Source organism: Ictalurus furcatus, chromosome 7 (assembly GCF_023375685.1).
Source record: "Ictalurus furcatus strain D&B chromosome 7, Billie_1.0, whole genome shotgun sequence".
Classification (NCBI taxonomy): Eukaryota; Metazoa; Chordata; class Actinopteri; order Siluriformes; family Ictaluridae; genus Ictalurus; species Ictalurus furcatus.
In genome coordinates, this window is record NC_071261.1 from 8,875,872 (window position 1) to 8,892,371 (window position 16,500).

The 16,500-nt window shown below is 42.0% G+C and overlaps 1 protein-coding gene across 1 annotated transcript in view; it reads right to left on the reverse strand.

The window, feature by feature from the left end:
* The window catches only part of plxdc2b (plexin domain containing 2b), a 106,977-nt gene that overhangs the window by 46,700 nt on the left and 43,777 nt on the right, over positions 1–16,500 (reverse strand). The window contains exons 3-4 of the mRNA XM_053628242.1: positions 5,515–5,661; positions 4,918–4,987 (exon numbers count right to left, since the gene is read on the reverse strand). Coding sequence (XP_053484217.1) covers positions 4,918–4,987; positions 5,515–5,661 — 217 coding nt within the window. The remainder of the gene's footprint in view (positions 1–4,917; positions 4,988–5,514; positions 5,662–16,500) is intronic.

Consider the following 16,500-nt stretch of genomic DNA (forward strand, 5'->3'; position numbering starts at 1 on the left):
CATGCCTATCTGAGCAAGTATTCATACTCGCTCAGCAGCAGATAGCAGATCTAGTCCACCAAGACCAAACCTATTTACACTCCATCCCTATCTATAAAAGCTCTCAATTTCACTCTGAGAGTTGTCATGGCTGAAATACAGAGATGCTTTAATTACGACTGAGCCGATTTGATATCATTAATCATTCACTTCATATTCTAACTGATCACGATCTCAATCAATAAATAAATGACCACCCCTAACACTGTGCAATTGTGCAAGAATGGGAAGAAAAAATGGTCATGTTGCTCTAAATGTTTGGAAGCCTGATAGTGAAATTTTGTGTGAGAAACCCACACTCACATTTATACATGATTGACCAGCCGTGATGTTTGAGTCTGTTTCTTATTTAGGATAATGATCTTCCCTGACTAGTGATCATTATGTTACCTTAGCTACCACAGAGACCTAAGGAGGCAATAAATGATCCAAAACACATGCTCTCACCACATGATCCCCTAAGTTTTGTTTGTGTGCATGTTTGGAATGGCTGTGCATGTGTTTAAAAAAAAAAAAAAAAAATTTAACTTATGTTGTATCACAGTAATACTAAGGATGGACCTTTTTGAATTTTTCAAAGCATTATCTGAATGATTTATTATATAATATATATTTGAGTGCGTGATTGTGACCTGTGATGGGTTGGCACCCCGTCTAGGGTGTCCCCCGCCTTGTGCCCCGAATTCCCTGCTATAGGCTCCAGGATTCCTGCGACCCTGTGTAGGATAAGTGGTATGGAAAATTGATGGATGGATGGCTGGATAGTATAGCTTAATGCACAGGGTCATGGAACTGACTGAGATGGGAATTTTATGGATAAAATCAGATATGCCAGTTCATGTAGGTGTACACTATTTATACACGGACACCTGGCACTGGTCAGCTTTAGCATTGAGGTAATAAGATTCACACAGGTGCAGAGAATAATAAACAAGGAGCTGCTTCCAGAACAAAACAAATGCTCCTGCATGTGCAAACAGACTATTTAACCTTGTGTCACATTCAAATATATTAGACAAGCCCTTTGTTCCTAAACAACATCATTACTCCACTGAAGGCCATGCGTCATTGTGATGGAGCTATCCATACGGTAGAGTATGAAGAAGTAGTCTGGGTTATCACTCTCCTCTCCTCCATCCACTCATCCCAATGCCACATCACTTACTATTAGTTTCAAGATCATCCATTTATTCCCGAGCTGTAGTTGCTCTCAGAGGAAACAGTTCAGGGTTTATGCTAGTGGATGCCCCCAGTGCTTTCACTGCTGACATGCCATTCTCTGTTATGAGATGTTTTTTGCATAATTAGATAGATTTTCTCAAAGGATAGTCTACTCTCGTGAGTTCTTCTGTAATTATCCGTTTCACCAGAGCTTCAGTAATCATCACTCAACGACAAACCCAAGAATTTGACTTGGGTTTTTTTTTCTTTTCTCTAAACCTGTCTGTCGATTTGTGCATTTTTTTTTTTTGTTGCAGCTTTGATTTACTAGATCATGAACTGGAGGACCAGAACACAAAGCTTACTCTCTTCCTTTTTAAAAAAAAAATATTTAGGATCATTATCTCAATATTTCAAATCAGCACCACTGACACATATGGCTAAAAGACACATGCTAAGCATTTTCTTTCGAGTAGCATCAATTTCAAAGAATTCACAAGCTCAAAAAGTGAGCAAACTGGGATTAAGCACAGGTGCGGCAATCATTTTATCACCACTATCATCTGGATTTTAAAACCCAACTGAGAGACTTACACAGATGGACCAACATCCTAACATGCAGAGAAAAAAACAACAACAACAACACATCGATCTTTTTTTCCATACTGTTAACAACGTTCTAATATTTCCGGCTCAGCTCCAATGAAGACACTGGGTTACTGATTGGAAGGTCGTGAGTTCAAACCCCAGCACTGCCAAGCTGCCACTGTCGGGCCCTAAATGCCGTAAATGTTGGTTCTCATGGGTGTGATATGCGATAGTAACATTTTCCCCAAGATGTGTGCTAAGCAACAACAACAAATACAGAGCCCTCCACTAATATTGGCACCCTTGGTAAATATAAGCAAAGAAGGCTGTGAAAAATTGTCTTTATTGTTTAACCTTTCGATCTTTTGTTTAAAAAATTCACAAAAATACCCTGCTCTTATGGATATCAAACAATCGCAAACAAAACACAGGTGTATTTAAAATATATATATATATATATATATATCTTTGTTAAATGTAGGTGTGCAACAAGTATTGGCACCCTTTTAATCAATACTTTGTGCTACAAAGCATGAGTGGTATAAACGCAAACATTTTTTGTTTAAAAAAATTGACATTCCAACAGTGATCATTTCCAGGTAGAAACAGTTCAACACATACTGTATACTCAAACTGGCTGTCACATTTAACTAGATCTAGAATAAAGGTTTTCAAATCAAGCTAGATGAATGCTCATGTTCAACCCTACAGTAGGCTCAGCCTCAGGTGCTCTGTTCATGTCTCACAGAGCGGCTGATATCCTTTATACAAATTATACAGGCTGTAAGCTTCAGACTCTTGAAGGGTAAATAGAGTCAGACAAGTTTGAAAGGTTATTTGAGAGTTTTGCTTGAAATATTTAGTAGTGATTAAACATCGTGGGCTATGTGACCATGGGTAGTGATAAACAGGACCAGACTCTAGTAAAAACTAGAACAGAATCCCTAAACATAGAATCTGTACTAAAATAATTCCCACTTTCTGAAGTTAATTATCTAACAAACCTCTGAAGTACCCCTCCTTTTACAGATGACTGAACAGCTGTAGTCATCAGCCATTTCCTGTATGAAAAATAGAGCTTCCACTGCACCCTGGATTACTCCATTTTTCCAGTACCTGTAATCTTAATGCAATTTGTCCATGTGCTTATCTGGTAGACGGTTATTTATTTATTTATTTATTTATTTATTTATATGTTTGGTTGCTTTTACTATTCCTCTGAGGTCTGATGTTCCAACCGACAAGGTACTAAATCTCTTTCTTGCTCTGTCAGGCTCAGTGGCGTAGAAATAAAACAAACCCTCGCTTGTATTCATACACCACTCGACCTAGGGGTTGTCACAATACCAAATCTTTGACTTCGACAAAAATACCAAGTGTAGTCTGATGATACTTTGCCCAGAAATGTAAATAAACCAAACTGTGGGTTAAATTGTTAGTTCTAAATCACAATTTTCTGAATGTCATAAATGAATACAAAGCTCTAAAGTCATAGAATGCCGAACAGAGGCAAGTAAATGTTGTCTAATGCCATGAGTTCTCCCTAAAGGCATTTACAGAAATCGTAATATTTTAGCACGGGGCTCCAAAATTAGACTATGAAAAATTACAAGCTTCATTCGTGATGGCAATTCCAAAAAAAAGTCAATACAGTACCACAAGCTTCACGAGTCAGTACACAGTTAAAGCAATTAATCACATCCCCCTGACCATCTCTCATTAAACTCTCATTAAAAATGTCATCATTATTACAGTAGCGAATCATCCGAATCTAAAAGTCTAATGCGTTTCACACAGATTTCTCACCAGGTTTCTCATGCTGCCTGGTTTGCAGTCGGTATGTTTCTAACACTGTTTGCATATTGGTTATCATTTTCTTCATCATCAGCAAATTAGAAAAATCCCCTATCTCCCTGTGTAGCTCTTCCACAAACTGAGGACGATAAACTCGTTTTCTTTATCTTGTAGACTTGCCTTCTCAGCCGTCCGAGTTACATTAGCACGTGCAAGTTGACTTTTCCTCTAGCCACGACACTACTATTTTCAATACAGCATGAAAAGCTTGAAGCTCTATCAAGCTCTACTGACGTCTCTTATATAAGAAGAGGCAGAGAGAGGAACCTATATAGATGAAGAGGGCGACACAGAGCAATAGCAGAATAGGAACGATGTAAGGTGTATCTTTACACGGCAGGTGAAGTTATATATGGGCTAAATATGATCTTCTTGATTAAAACTTGATCCGGAGCTGACACGGTTACAGCAGTTTATATGATCTATAGCTGCTACTGAGTGAAGGATGTGAAAATGATGGCATTAGCATTCTATACAGGATTTAACTCTATTCAGTATGAATAGAGTTGATTTAGAGGATTTTGCAGCGATTCATCATGGAGCTCACAATAATGCTTTAACAAGAGCTTTCTGTATTTCTGTTAAATTCTCTATCCTGCCTCACACACGACACAGAAGTGGGACAAACTCTGCTCTAGAAAAGATGCCCATGCTTAGCCTTTTAAACACGTAATCACAGAAAAACAGGCCAACAAAATATCCTATAGCTCTGTACCTCCTACACACATATTCTGCTTTTTACCTAATACAGTACGTAGACCTGGCAAGCAGCATGGACTCTCATCCACAGTAAAACGGTGCTAATTTCCATAAGCATACAGCCACACAGCATGGAGGTTTATAGCACCTGTTTCTTTTTCCAGTCACGAACCTGTCAAACTTACCCGTTCTATTGAATATACACACTACCGTACACCAGTTTCCAATGGAGAGACAAACTTTTGACAAGCTTTTTAAATAAATATAGCCAGATATTGAGACATAACCACTGGATAAGAATAAAAATTCATGGGATTCCGTCTTTAAAAGTTAGAGAGGATTGGTGATACAGTTCAGAGGTCAGTATCTGCAACATCAGTCAAAATGTCTAGAAATAAGATAAATAAGTAAAAGTAGATGGATATTGGTGATGGTTAATTACAAAGAGTACCGGCCTCGCTAGGAAGTGCGGCTTTTTAGAACAGTAACAAGCAATTAGTGTCATCCTTAATTACGACAACAACAACAACAACAACAACAACAACTAAAAACCAGCTAAGAAGCTGGTTCACTTACCTCCAGTTGCCACAGTGATCTCTCTGAGAAAATGGCCATAAAATGGGAAATCAAAAGACAGGTTGACCCGCTGTGACAAAAAAAAAAAGGGGAAAAAAAAAAAGAACACACACATTATCATCAAGGTAGGAACATTATGTCTGGTGGCACACTGAGACGTTGATATTAAAGAGAAGGTGGTAGGGAAATCAAAACGAACAAATGGACTAAATCTGTGGCCAGCCTGACAAATTTGACTATACTTTACATAAATGATCAGATCAGATAATGGTGTACCTAAGCTCCGTCTGTGGGATTGTGGCTTCTTATGTTTAGCAGGGCTAAAGTGCTGCAGCGAACTAAAATCATTTCCCATTATGATAAAATAGAGCATGTTGACACAAGGGCTTTTTGTACGTTTCTTATACACTCCATTTGTTCCCACATTTACACAGCCGGAGACGAACAGGGCAAGCGAGTCATGCAAACACTGAGGAAATGGTGCTATGTTTTATGAGAACATGCACTTGTGTGTGTGTGTGTGTGTGTGTGTGTGTGTGGTCGTTGTGATTGTGTAACCTCCAAATGTCTGTAAGTATAAAACCTCCAAATGCTTACCGCTGCTTGTCTGTGTGTATTAGACAGGATTCCATGAATCTTCACTTTCTCCTTGTCCATCTGATCGATATTCACCCATAATGCTTTGCTCATGGGATCATTAGGGCCGTAGGTCTTTGATGTGTAATAGTTGTGATCTGTGTCCTCCTGCAGAGAGAGACAAAACCAGAGTCAGTCTGATTCGCGTCATGCATACACATCATATCTGCATCTGTAGATGGACATGAAGTATCTGCATTCTGTAAACACACGAGTGGACATTGTCTCATCACTCTGCAGGTGCTCCAACTAATCTAGTTCATTTCAGATCGCAATGAAAGTTTTTGATAATATGTGACATAATCATCAAAAGGAGTGTTAATGCAAGGTTTACTACTTTCTCTTTTTCCAATACTGATACAGATACTGAAACCTTGAGCTGATATCTACCCATTTTCCGTACCGCTTATCCTACACAGGGTCACGGGGAGCCTGGAGCCTCTCTTAGGGAACTAGGGGCATAAGGTGGGGGGAAAACCCCTGACGTACAGGGAGAGCATGCAAAGTCCATGCACACAGCGTGCAGGCAGGATTCAGACCCCCAACACTGGAGGTGCGAGGTAAATGTGCTAACCACTAAGCCACCCTGAGCTGATATCCATTATATATATATATATATATATATATATATATATATATATATATATATATATATATATATATATACCCCAATACCAGAAAAGTTGGGACGCTGCTTAAAATGTACATCAATGTAAATAAAAAGAGAATGCAATGATTTGCAAATCTCATAAACCCATATGTTATTAACAATAGAGCATAGGAAACATATCAAATGTTTAAACTGAGGAAATGTACCGTTTTAAGAAAAAAAAACCCCTCTTTTTAATAATAAGATACTCTTTTTATACCCAATCATTTTACTGACCTGTTGCTAATTAACCTCCAGCTGTTTCTTTTCAGTAACACTTACTTTTCCAGCCTTTTGTTGCCCAAATTTATAAGACGTGTTGCGGCCATCAAATTCAAAATGACCTTATTTTTTTATTTTCTTATTTTTTTCAACTGAAGCACTTAAAAAGTACTGAAAAAACACAAGCTAAAAACGTCTGGGTTACGCATGTATCCCTGTTCCCTGAGAAGGGAACGAGACATTGCGTTTAGCATAACACTATGGGGAGCGCCTCTTGCGCCGACCGGCATCTGAAGCTTGTGTAAAATCATACCTATTTATAGGCCTGCCATGATCAGGTGACGTGGCAATTAAGCACGTCGCATGATATAAATACGGCACCTGTGAACCACGCCATCAGCCTCTATTATCTGAAGCGAAGACGCAATTCACAGGCCTGCCCTGGCATGACAAAGCTACGCAACGTCTCGTTCACTTCTCAGGGAACAGGGTTACACGCGTAACCCAGACGTTCCCTTTCAAAGGGAACTTCGACGTTGCGTTTAGCATAACACTATGGGAACGAGAATACCCACTCCGTCATACCGAGGGTACGGCCTGTTCAAAAAGACTCAAGCCCGAGGGTCACCGCAAGACACTCGAGCCCGGGTTGGAATGAATATCCAGGCTGTAATAACGAATGAATGTGTGTGGCATAGACCACCATGTAGCAGCACACAAATCCTGTAAGGATACCATTTTGGACAAAGCCTTCGCGGAGGCGACCGCCATAGTGGAATGCCCCCTTATGCCCAGAGGCATAGCGAGACCGGGTGCCTCATAAGCAATAAAGATTGCTTCCACTATCCAATTAGAGATGCGCTACTTTGACACAGCATCACCTCTACTGTCACCACCAAAGCAGACCAGCAGCTGCTCCGAATTATGCCACTGGCCGGAGCGGTGGACGTAAGTACAGAGATCCCTTACTAGACACAGCAGGTGCATTCTCTCTTGTTCCGGTGTGGGGAATGGAGGAGGGCAGAAAGCTCGCAACATCACAGGGTGGGCAGCCGATGTAGGCACTTTAGGAATATAATCTGGCATAGGATATAGGAAGGCCTTGGCTAATCCAGGGGCAAATTTAAGGCAGGAAGGGGCAACAGGGAGAGCTTGTAGATCTCGTACTCGCTTGAGAGATGTCAGGGCCAGCAGAAGAGCTACCTTTAGAGTCAGAAGCTTCTCAGAGGCTGACTCTAAGGGCTCAAATGGGGCCCCTGACAGACCTTCCAGGACCACAGAAAGGTCCCAGGAAGGTATGCGCGACCTGCAGATGGGCCTCAGCCGCCTGACACCATGCATGAACCTCGAAGTTAGAGGATGTTGCTCCACAGAGTCTCCATCAACATGGACGTGGCTGGCCAAAATGGTGGCCATGTAAACCCTGATTGTAGAAGGAGCCCACCCCGCTGAGAAACGTTCTTGTAAGAACTCCAGGACTCTAACTATTGCGCAGTTCACTGGGTCTAGCTGACGTTCCTCACATCACAAGACAAAAAGCCGCCACTTGAGTGCATACAATTTCCTTGTGGATGGTGCTCTAGCATTTACCATGGTCTCTACAACCTCAGTTGTGAGACCAGAATCTATGAGCTGGTGCCCCTCAGGGGCCAGACCCACAGTTTCCATAGATCTGGCCGAGGGTGATAAATCAGCCCTCCAGCTTGAGACAGTAGATCCACTCTAAGGGCTCAAATGGGGCACCTGACAGACCTTCCAGGACCACAGAAAGGTCCCAGGAAAGTATGCGCGGCCTGCAGATGGGCCTCAGCCGCCTGAACCTGAACACATAAACCTCAAAGTTAGAGGATGTTGCCCCACAGAGGCTCCATCAACATGGGCGTGGCTGGCCAAAATGACGGCCACGTAAACCCTGATTGTAGAAGGAGAAAACCCTGCTGAGAAACGTTCTTGTAAGAACTCCAGGACTGTAGCTATTGTGCAGGTCACTGGGTCTACAGTGGATCCCTGCGGATGGGAATCTCCCAAGGAGTGCCATCTAGCAGGGATATTATCTCTGAGAACCATATTCGAGCTGGCCAATAAGGTGCTACTAGCAGCAGACATAGACTGTCTTGGCAAACTCTCGCTAGAACTTGTGGGAGCAGAGCGATCGGGGGAAAAGCGTACAGATGTGACCTCGGCCACATGTGCACCATGGCGTGTAGCCCTAATTGTGCGGGAAGAGTGAGGGTGAACCACAGCGGGCCGTGTGTTGTCTCCTCGTTGGTGAACACAGGCAGTCCCGCTTGACCAAACCTCGCCATATGAACTTCACCACTTGTGGATGGAGCCACCAATTCCTGGGCCTCAGCCCCTGCCTCAACAGGATGTCTGCCCCATATTCCCAAAATGTACATTGCACTCACTGACAAACTCACTGACTTTCTGCCCAGAGAAGAATTAGTTGTGCCTGGTAGTCCAGGGAGTTTAGTACACGGATGCCCTGGAGTCACAATGGAGCCAGAGTGACATCCATGCACTTTGTGAAGGTGTGAGGAGATAAAGCTAGCGATATTTCTATGTGGAAATATGCACCTTTTAGATCTATCGTCACAAACCAGTCCTCAACTGAAACTGTAGAACGATAAGTTTGGGTGTCAGCATCTTGAACCTGTATGTCCGAAGAGTACAGTTCAGATGACGGAGACCTAAAATTGGCTGTATACTCCATTTTTTTGGCGGACCAGGAAATAACGGCTGTAAAAACCTCCCTCCCTCAGGGAACAGGGTACATATTCTATGGCCCCTTTGTCCAAGAGGGATCTTACTTCCTGCGCTAACGTCGGGCTCTGGTCTGTGCTGACTACTGTGGTGAGCACACTTCTGAACTGGGAGGGTCGAGCTCTAAACTGGACCCAGTAACCCTTTTCTACGGTAGACAGAACCCATGGAGACACATTTGGCAGTAGTTTCCACACTGCCAGACGGTCTTTTAGTGATGTTAACTATTCCACATTCTATTGGAGGGAAAGCATCGGATTTTCGTTGCCCTGTGACAGCTCGCTGACCAGAGAACACTCAAAATTTGGGACAGCCTTGGCTAGGGGAGGCCCTACAGTAGCACTGGGGGCTAACTGCCCTAACAACCTCATGTCCCCTGATACGTCCCTCCATGGCCCCTTCTTTGCCTGCTTGGCCTTTATGACCATTCTCAGATCAGGTCTAGTAGCAGGCCGCGACTGTGGCCACCCAGTTCACTTGGCTGTCTACGGGGGTTGGCGGGCTGCCATACTCGCCTTCTGTGTCTCCCTCGCACTAGCCCTGGCCCGGGCTCCATTCATGGATGCCCGGGTGAACTCGACACAACAGGGAAGGCTGAATGCCATATGTCAAGCTCACTCAGCAGGTCTGCTTGGTAGGCCTGCAACACTGTCATTGTCTGCAGTGACCCACAAGCAAGAATACTACTGTATAGGCCTTGCCCACCAATGCCACAGTGGCCTTACACAGTGGCTTGGACGGCAAAGCCGGCCCCCCTAATTACCTGCCGTCGATGGAGAGAGGTAGCTCGCAAGTGCCTCCTCCACCTTCAGCATAGCTAAATAGCCATGCCTTTCATTCCCCACAATGGCCGAATAATCCAGCATCGTGGGGTTATAAATACGGCTTATGCATGGTTTTCCCCCAGAAACCTGATATTTTGTCATGCACTTCTGGAAGAAAGGGGAATTTTCTGCAGTGTGAGAAATTTACTTTCACTGGGGATCAAAAGGCTCATCCAGCCTTAGTAATTACTTCAAGCAGCTCTTTATATGCTGCTCTCAGTTTTTAGCACATCCTTCTGGCTCCTCGGAGTCAGAGAGGAATTATTACTATTATTTGTGCGTGTGTTTTTTATGTTCCTCCTCTTTTTTTCCCTTTTGGCTTTCCATAGCAGAAGGAGGAGTAGCGACGCAAGCTCCAAAATCCTGCGGCGAGCTGAACCTGGAAGACAGAGCAAGAGATAGAGCAGTGCTCGTCCCCGGCTCTTCTTCCAGATCCATAAAAGATCCCCCGGACCTGAGACCCAGGTCCAGGCCCAGATCCGCGAGGCTCTGAAACCCAACTCGCTTCGGCTTCCGAGAAGAGCGCGAGTCGCGACCGGAGCTGCTTAGTGTAGGCATTACCACGCGCAGCGTCTCGAGGCTGCCATCGCATGCTACACTCCTAGACACTTCACCCAGAAAGAGTGCACTATTCCCGTGTTGAAACGGGAGCAAGCCGTAACACACTTCCTGAACTTTCTCACTCATATTTTTCTCTCTCGCTCATTCCTTTTTTTTTTCTTCTATTTTTTTTTAAAGGGATAGAAAAGTTCTGAGATTTTGAGAAAAGATACCGAGGGAATGAAGCGTCTTTTTGTTTCTTTACACAAACAACTGACATGCAGTCTTTCACCGAAGATAATAAGGCTGATGGCGTGGTTCACAGGTGTCATATTTATATCACGTGACACGCTTCATTGCCACGTCACCTGATCATGGCAGGCCTATAAATAGGCATGGTTTTACACAAGCTTCAGATGCCGGTCGCGCGCGAGAGGCACTCCCCATAGTGTTATGCTAAACGCAACGTCGAAGTTCCCTTTGAAAGGGAACATAACTTACATAAAAATCACACAAAAAACACATATTGCAAATATTATAAAGCATAAAGTATAAATATAATTTTAAAAAATCCTAACAAACAAACAAAAAAATCAAGACTCTTTATATGTGAACAGTTACAAAAAAAAAACCTTTTCCAAACCCAGTTCCAATCTTTTCTGTTTGATACAGGATCGGATCAAATCAAATCAAATCCAATACTGACCCTGGATATCAGGATATCAACGTATCACACAAACTGCTGTAGGGAACCTCCCTTACTGTTAATAACATTTCACATGAAGCTGCGGATCAATGCTGTACAACAGTTAGGAGGTATTTTGGGTCAATATGAAGATGCAGCACAGTATTTTCATGGGATTCCGGTCAGGATTGTGACTTGGTCATTCAGACATACATCTTTTGTCTGAGCTACTGTGGAGTATATCTCTCTATGATGTTATTCTGGCCTTGATAAATCAGAGCCACCAGACACTATTACACTCCCCCCATCAGGCTTCACAGTAGAGGTGAGGGTTCGGTGTCCGTCTGCCATGTTTGATTTTCTCTAATAATAAGTGAGTAAATTTAACTTGAGTCTTTCCTGTCAACAGAACATGTTTCCAGTAGTGCTGCTGAACATCCAGCTGGTCTTTAACAAACTTGAATGGTGCAGTTGTTTTTTTTTTTTTTTTTTTTTTTTTTGGGAGAGCAGTTACCATGGTAACTCTTGTTTTATGATAGACTCATAAACACAGCTGCTAGTCAGTACAAAAAGATAACAGCATGTCAGCTGTCATACCACAGTTTATTATTCAGGTTGTTTTGAGGATACTATGGTGTTCACTTTCACCTAGTTTTCCAGGACTCCGGCTTCTAGAGAAAGTGAAAACATTACAAAAATAATCGTATTTCTGGACTTTCTAGACCAAGGGTACTCAAATCGAAATCTTATTGATCCACTTACCGATTTTCCACTGAGCTGAAGGTCCACACAGAAGGACGATAAACTAGTGTATATCCCATCAAGTGCAGAACTATATAAAAAATCAAACTCCAAAATGTTCTGAGAAACTGTGTACAAAAAGTGTTTTGTTTTAATGCCAGCATTTCATCTTTTCGTGTTCCTTCAAACATAGCCTCCTGAACATTCTTTCAGGACTATAATATATTATAATATATAATATGTCTATAATATGACTCGATATGAAGGTTTTGGCTTCTCATCTCCGTGTTCTGTGGGTAATGTTGCTCTAAATACATGTATTTTGTAACGATCGCCACTGTCTCCTTGCAAATTAAGCACACAGGGTTGGTGCTTCCATTATGGGGAATAAATGCACATATTTCTGTCCAGTCATCGTTAAACACACAGTTTTCACCGTCGACCTTCCTTTTCCTCGGATCTGACAATTTGGAAGAGGCCATTTACATATCATCCGACTTTTACTAATTCGCTAACACCACTTGCCAAAACAAATTAGCTACCTGACAAACCTCAAACGGTGAAACGTTGTCACGTTAGGACCGGAGAGTGTGGAAATACAGCGTTGTCATAGTGATGCCATTACGATGCTCTGATTGGACGTTGTTGTCACATGCCAACAACTTTTATACACGTATGCTTACACAATCACTTAGCCAGGTGCTAGATTACTAGCACAAAGATGTAGACCAAAGGACAGTCCAATCCGAAGCGGAGTCCGCCTATTGAGTACCTCTGTTCTAGACTCTGTAAAAGTAATGTGTAACCTTTTCCAATATTATTATCTCCAACAACTCAAGAACTATAAAAGCACTATCTGAAAATGACTTTCACTTTTTGTATCATGAAGATTAAAACAATTAAAAAAAAAAAAACAACAACTATATTTATATATAGTTTTATACCTGTTGTATAATAAGCAATGTTGTGGTGTAATATGGTGTTGTCACATACAGTATATTCAGCTGCATGTAAATGCCATATGTAGTAACAATTACATTTATGACATTTACAACAACATTTTGGCAAACCTTACAGTTCTAGTCATCAGGGGCGGTTAAAGTACTGAGAAGTGAAAGTACTCAAGTATTGCGAAGTATAAAGTAAATATTTTTAATTGATGACACTAAGTTAGTGTTTGAAAAGTAGCTTTTATTACTCACAAAAAACTGTTTGATTATTTTTCTTTTGAAGAAACTATGCAGTTTGGGTTTAAAACATCATTCGATCTCTATACTTTGGCAATATTTACCATTAGGTAGAATCTGACTTGCCGCCTAGCCATATATGTTGTAATGTAATGCTAGTGTAACCCGGCATTAGCAAAGAACAGTTCAAAATAGCCAGTTAATGTTAGCAAATTAGCGAAACCTCAACATGTTTTTCCCCCCTCTTCAAATTCATGTCTTATAGGGATGTCAAGGAGATGCCTCATTATATATGCGTCTTTGTTTGCTCTAGCATACTGAAACACGGAGAGCTAGAGAGCTAACTACATTGTGTAGCACGAGGAGGTCACCACAGGTGCATGCACTCACTCCCTCCCACACCACCAACAGACACTCAGACCCTCTCCCTCAGTCCAACACAAACAACAACTTCTTAAGTCCGTCTCTGTTTGGACATTCAGGAGTATTCTATGATGCTAAAAGGCTTTGGCATTGATTAGCAGCAGCTGGTTCTTCTGGATGCTGTGTTGTTGGCAACTCCAAGAACTCTGAGATGCCAGCTGGATGGTCTTAGTCTTGTGTCTCCTTTCCAATATGCACAGAGGCAGGGGAACGCTGATAGGAAAATTGGAGAATAGAAGCAGAGGCTGAGGTAGGACATAGCAGGAGGTGGAAAAAGAGAAAAAGAAAAGCGAGGCATAGGAAAGATAGAGAGGTGAGGAGGTGAAGGAGAAAGAGAAATGTGCGTGTCGTTCCAGTGCTAATATTGGACACTGTATCACGACGTAATATCCTTGTTTCAAATTAATTGAACAAAACTATAGCCAAATAGAAAAAAATAATTGAGAGCTTGCGGAAATAGCACTCAACCAAAAAAAGAAGACATATCTACAGCAGAAAGCGTTCAGACGCCTCGGGAGGAGAAACAAAAGACCTCTAATGAAAGTGCTGTCTGAAACTGCATTTGAGATGCACAGTATATAGTAGCAAACAGATTATAAGAGGTTGGCCATGACGGTGGTATCAAAATTGCATTAGGTGGCTTGCTGACGTCTTTTTATCCTCCTGATCTTCTACTGTTGTTGCGTCTTTCTGAAACACACTTACAGGACCATGTAGGGTAAAGTAGTGGCTCAGTGGTTAAAGGCTCTGGGTTACTGATCAGAAGGTCAGGATTTGAAGCCTCAGCACTGCCAAGCTACCACTGTTGGGCCCTTGAGCAAGGCCCTTAACCCTCAGTTGTATAAATGAGATAAATGTAAGTCGCTCTGGATAAGATCATCTGCTGTAAATGAAAATTTTGACCACATGATTAACACATCTCCATAAACTTTAGTTCATATTCTCCAAGACACCACAAATGTGTTCAAAATGATTTTCACATCCAGCATAAGATGCTGATATAGTATATGCAGCTGCAAGTTGACACACTATTTGTTGTCAGTTTATGTTCTGGCTTTAAACACAGCTTTAAAATGATGAAACGACGTGGACGTCGTGGGAGATGCTGCTGTGATGGGTTCTGTACTGTGGCAACTTGAAGGCTGACAGCAAACAAGAAAACTGAGATTACAAGCTATGACTCACATGTTATTTATTGGAGGCCAACGGCAGCATGCCTCAGAAGGAACGGGTCTCCTCCAAGGATTACCGGTGTTATGAGGACTAATTCAGCGTTATTTTAATGAGCGGATGGTTTGGCAGGTAAAACACATTAAACGTGTAGCAGATTTGCAGGCTCTGTATCTGGCTGCTCTAAACATGTGGGATTAAACACACATGAGCCATTAGTCATGATGAACATGGAAGCCACACCAAGCTAAAGCATTTCTCATACTATATGAAATGAGTTTTCTCCTCTATTAGCTTTGGAGACAATGCAAAACAAAACAAATATATATATTTATATATATATAAAATAAGGCAGAATTTAAGGGGGTGTGTTATAATTCAGTTTGATTTGTAATGAAATGAGTTGGCTTTACTGGGAAGTGACAGAAGGACATTTGAAAAAGGAAATATATTAAAACAAAATCGTATTTGCACAAGCGCCTCACAGAGGGTTGAGCAGCCCTGAGACCGCTCAGACCACTGGTCCTAAACAGCGCAAACAGAATTAAATTAGCAAAGCAAATTTCCCAGCCATTGCTGAAAGCAACAGACACGCTGCTGCACTCAATCCATATCCAGTGGACGCACAATGTGCATGGAACATCAAGGACAGGTGAAATCTGCTGTTTAAACGTCTGAGTGTAAAAGTCTAGAGCTCTGCAACAAATTTAGCTAACAACGCTAACAACAACAACCCCCTGAAATGAATGGTGTGCCTCTTATTTGTATTAGTATCTGTTTATACAGAACACTGAATAATGTACCGTAGTGTACAGGACTTGGTTACATCCCTACTGTTTATATTTTCATCAAGAAACATGTCAGCTTGAAGGTAAATCAGATCACTAGCTGTTTTACGCAGATGCCATCACTCACATAACCTTAATTTGGTTGTAAAGCAGGCGGGCACATTGGCTTACTGCTTAGCATGTTTGCCTCGCACCTCCAGGTTTTGCATGCTCTCCTCGTGCTCCGGGGGTTTCCTCCGGGTACTCCGATTTCCTCCCCCCAGTCCAAAAACATGCGCTGTAGGCTGATTGGGATTTCCAAATTGTCCATCGTGTGTGAATGGGTGTGTGAGTGTTTGTGTCATTGTGCCCTGCGATAGGTTGGCACCCCGCCTTGTGCCCCAAGTTCCCTGGGATAGGCTCCAGCCTCCCCCATGACCATGTGTAGGATAAGTGGTGCAGATGGATTTGTTGTTCAACATTTAATCATGTGCCCTTTCATGAATCTTCTTCTAAGGTCAACTCCAGCATTGTTGAGAGCTCCATCTACAGCTAACCTCCTGGCAGAGGCAACCAGGCTTTGGGCTAAAATATCCCAATACTTCATAAGAGCTCCTGGACAACAAGCTGCAAAAACATAAATCTCCAAATCATAAACAATCCACAAGCATATTGTATGGCTTTTCCTCCCCTTAGGGACGAGAAAATATGATTATTGAAAGATTATTTAAAGATACATAAAGATGTTCTTATAAGAATTTTTGAATTTTAGTCAGAGGAAAAGTGAATAGTTACAGTATGAGTGGATCTTTCGAATCAGTCTATTTTGTACAATAATTTTTTCCTCATTCTGTTGAAGAGTGCCAATAATTTTGGTGGCTGACTGTGAACCTAACGCACCGCTCACCTTCTAATAGAGAGCTGCACAGACTAACAGGTAATGTCTGTGTGAGTGTTGGTTAATTCCAGACAGATT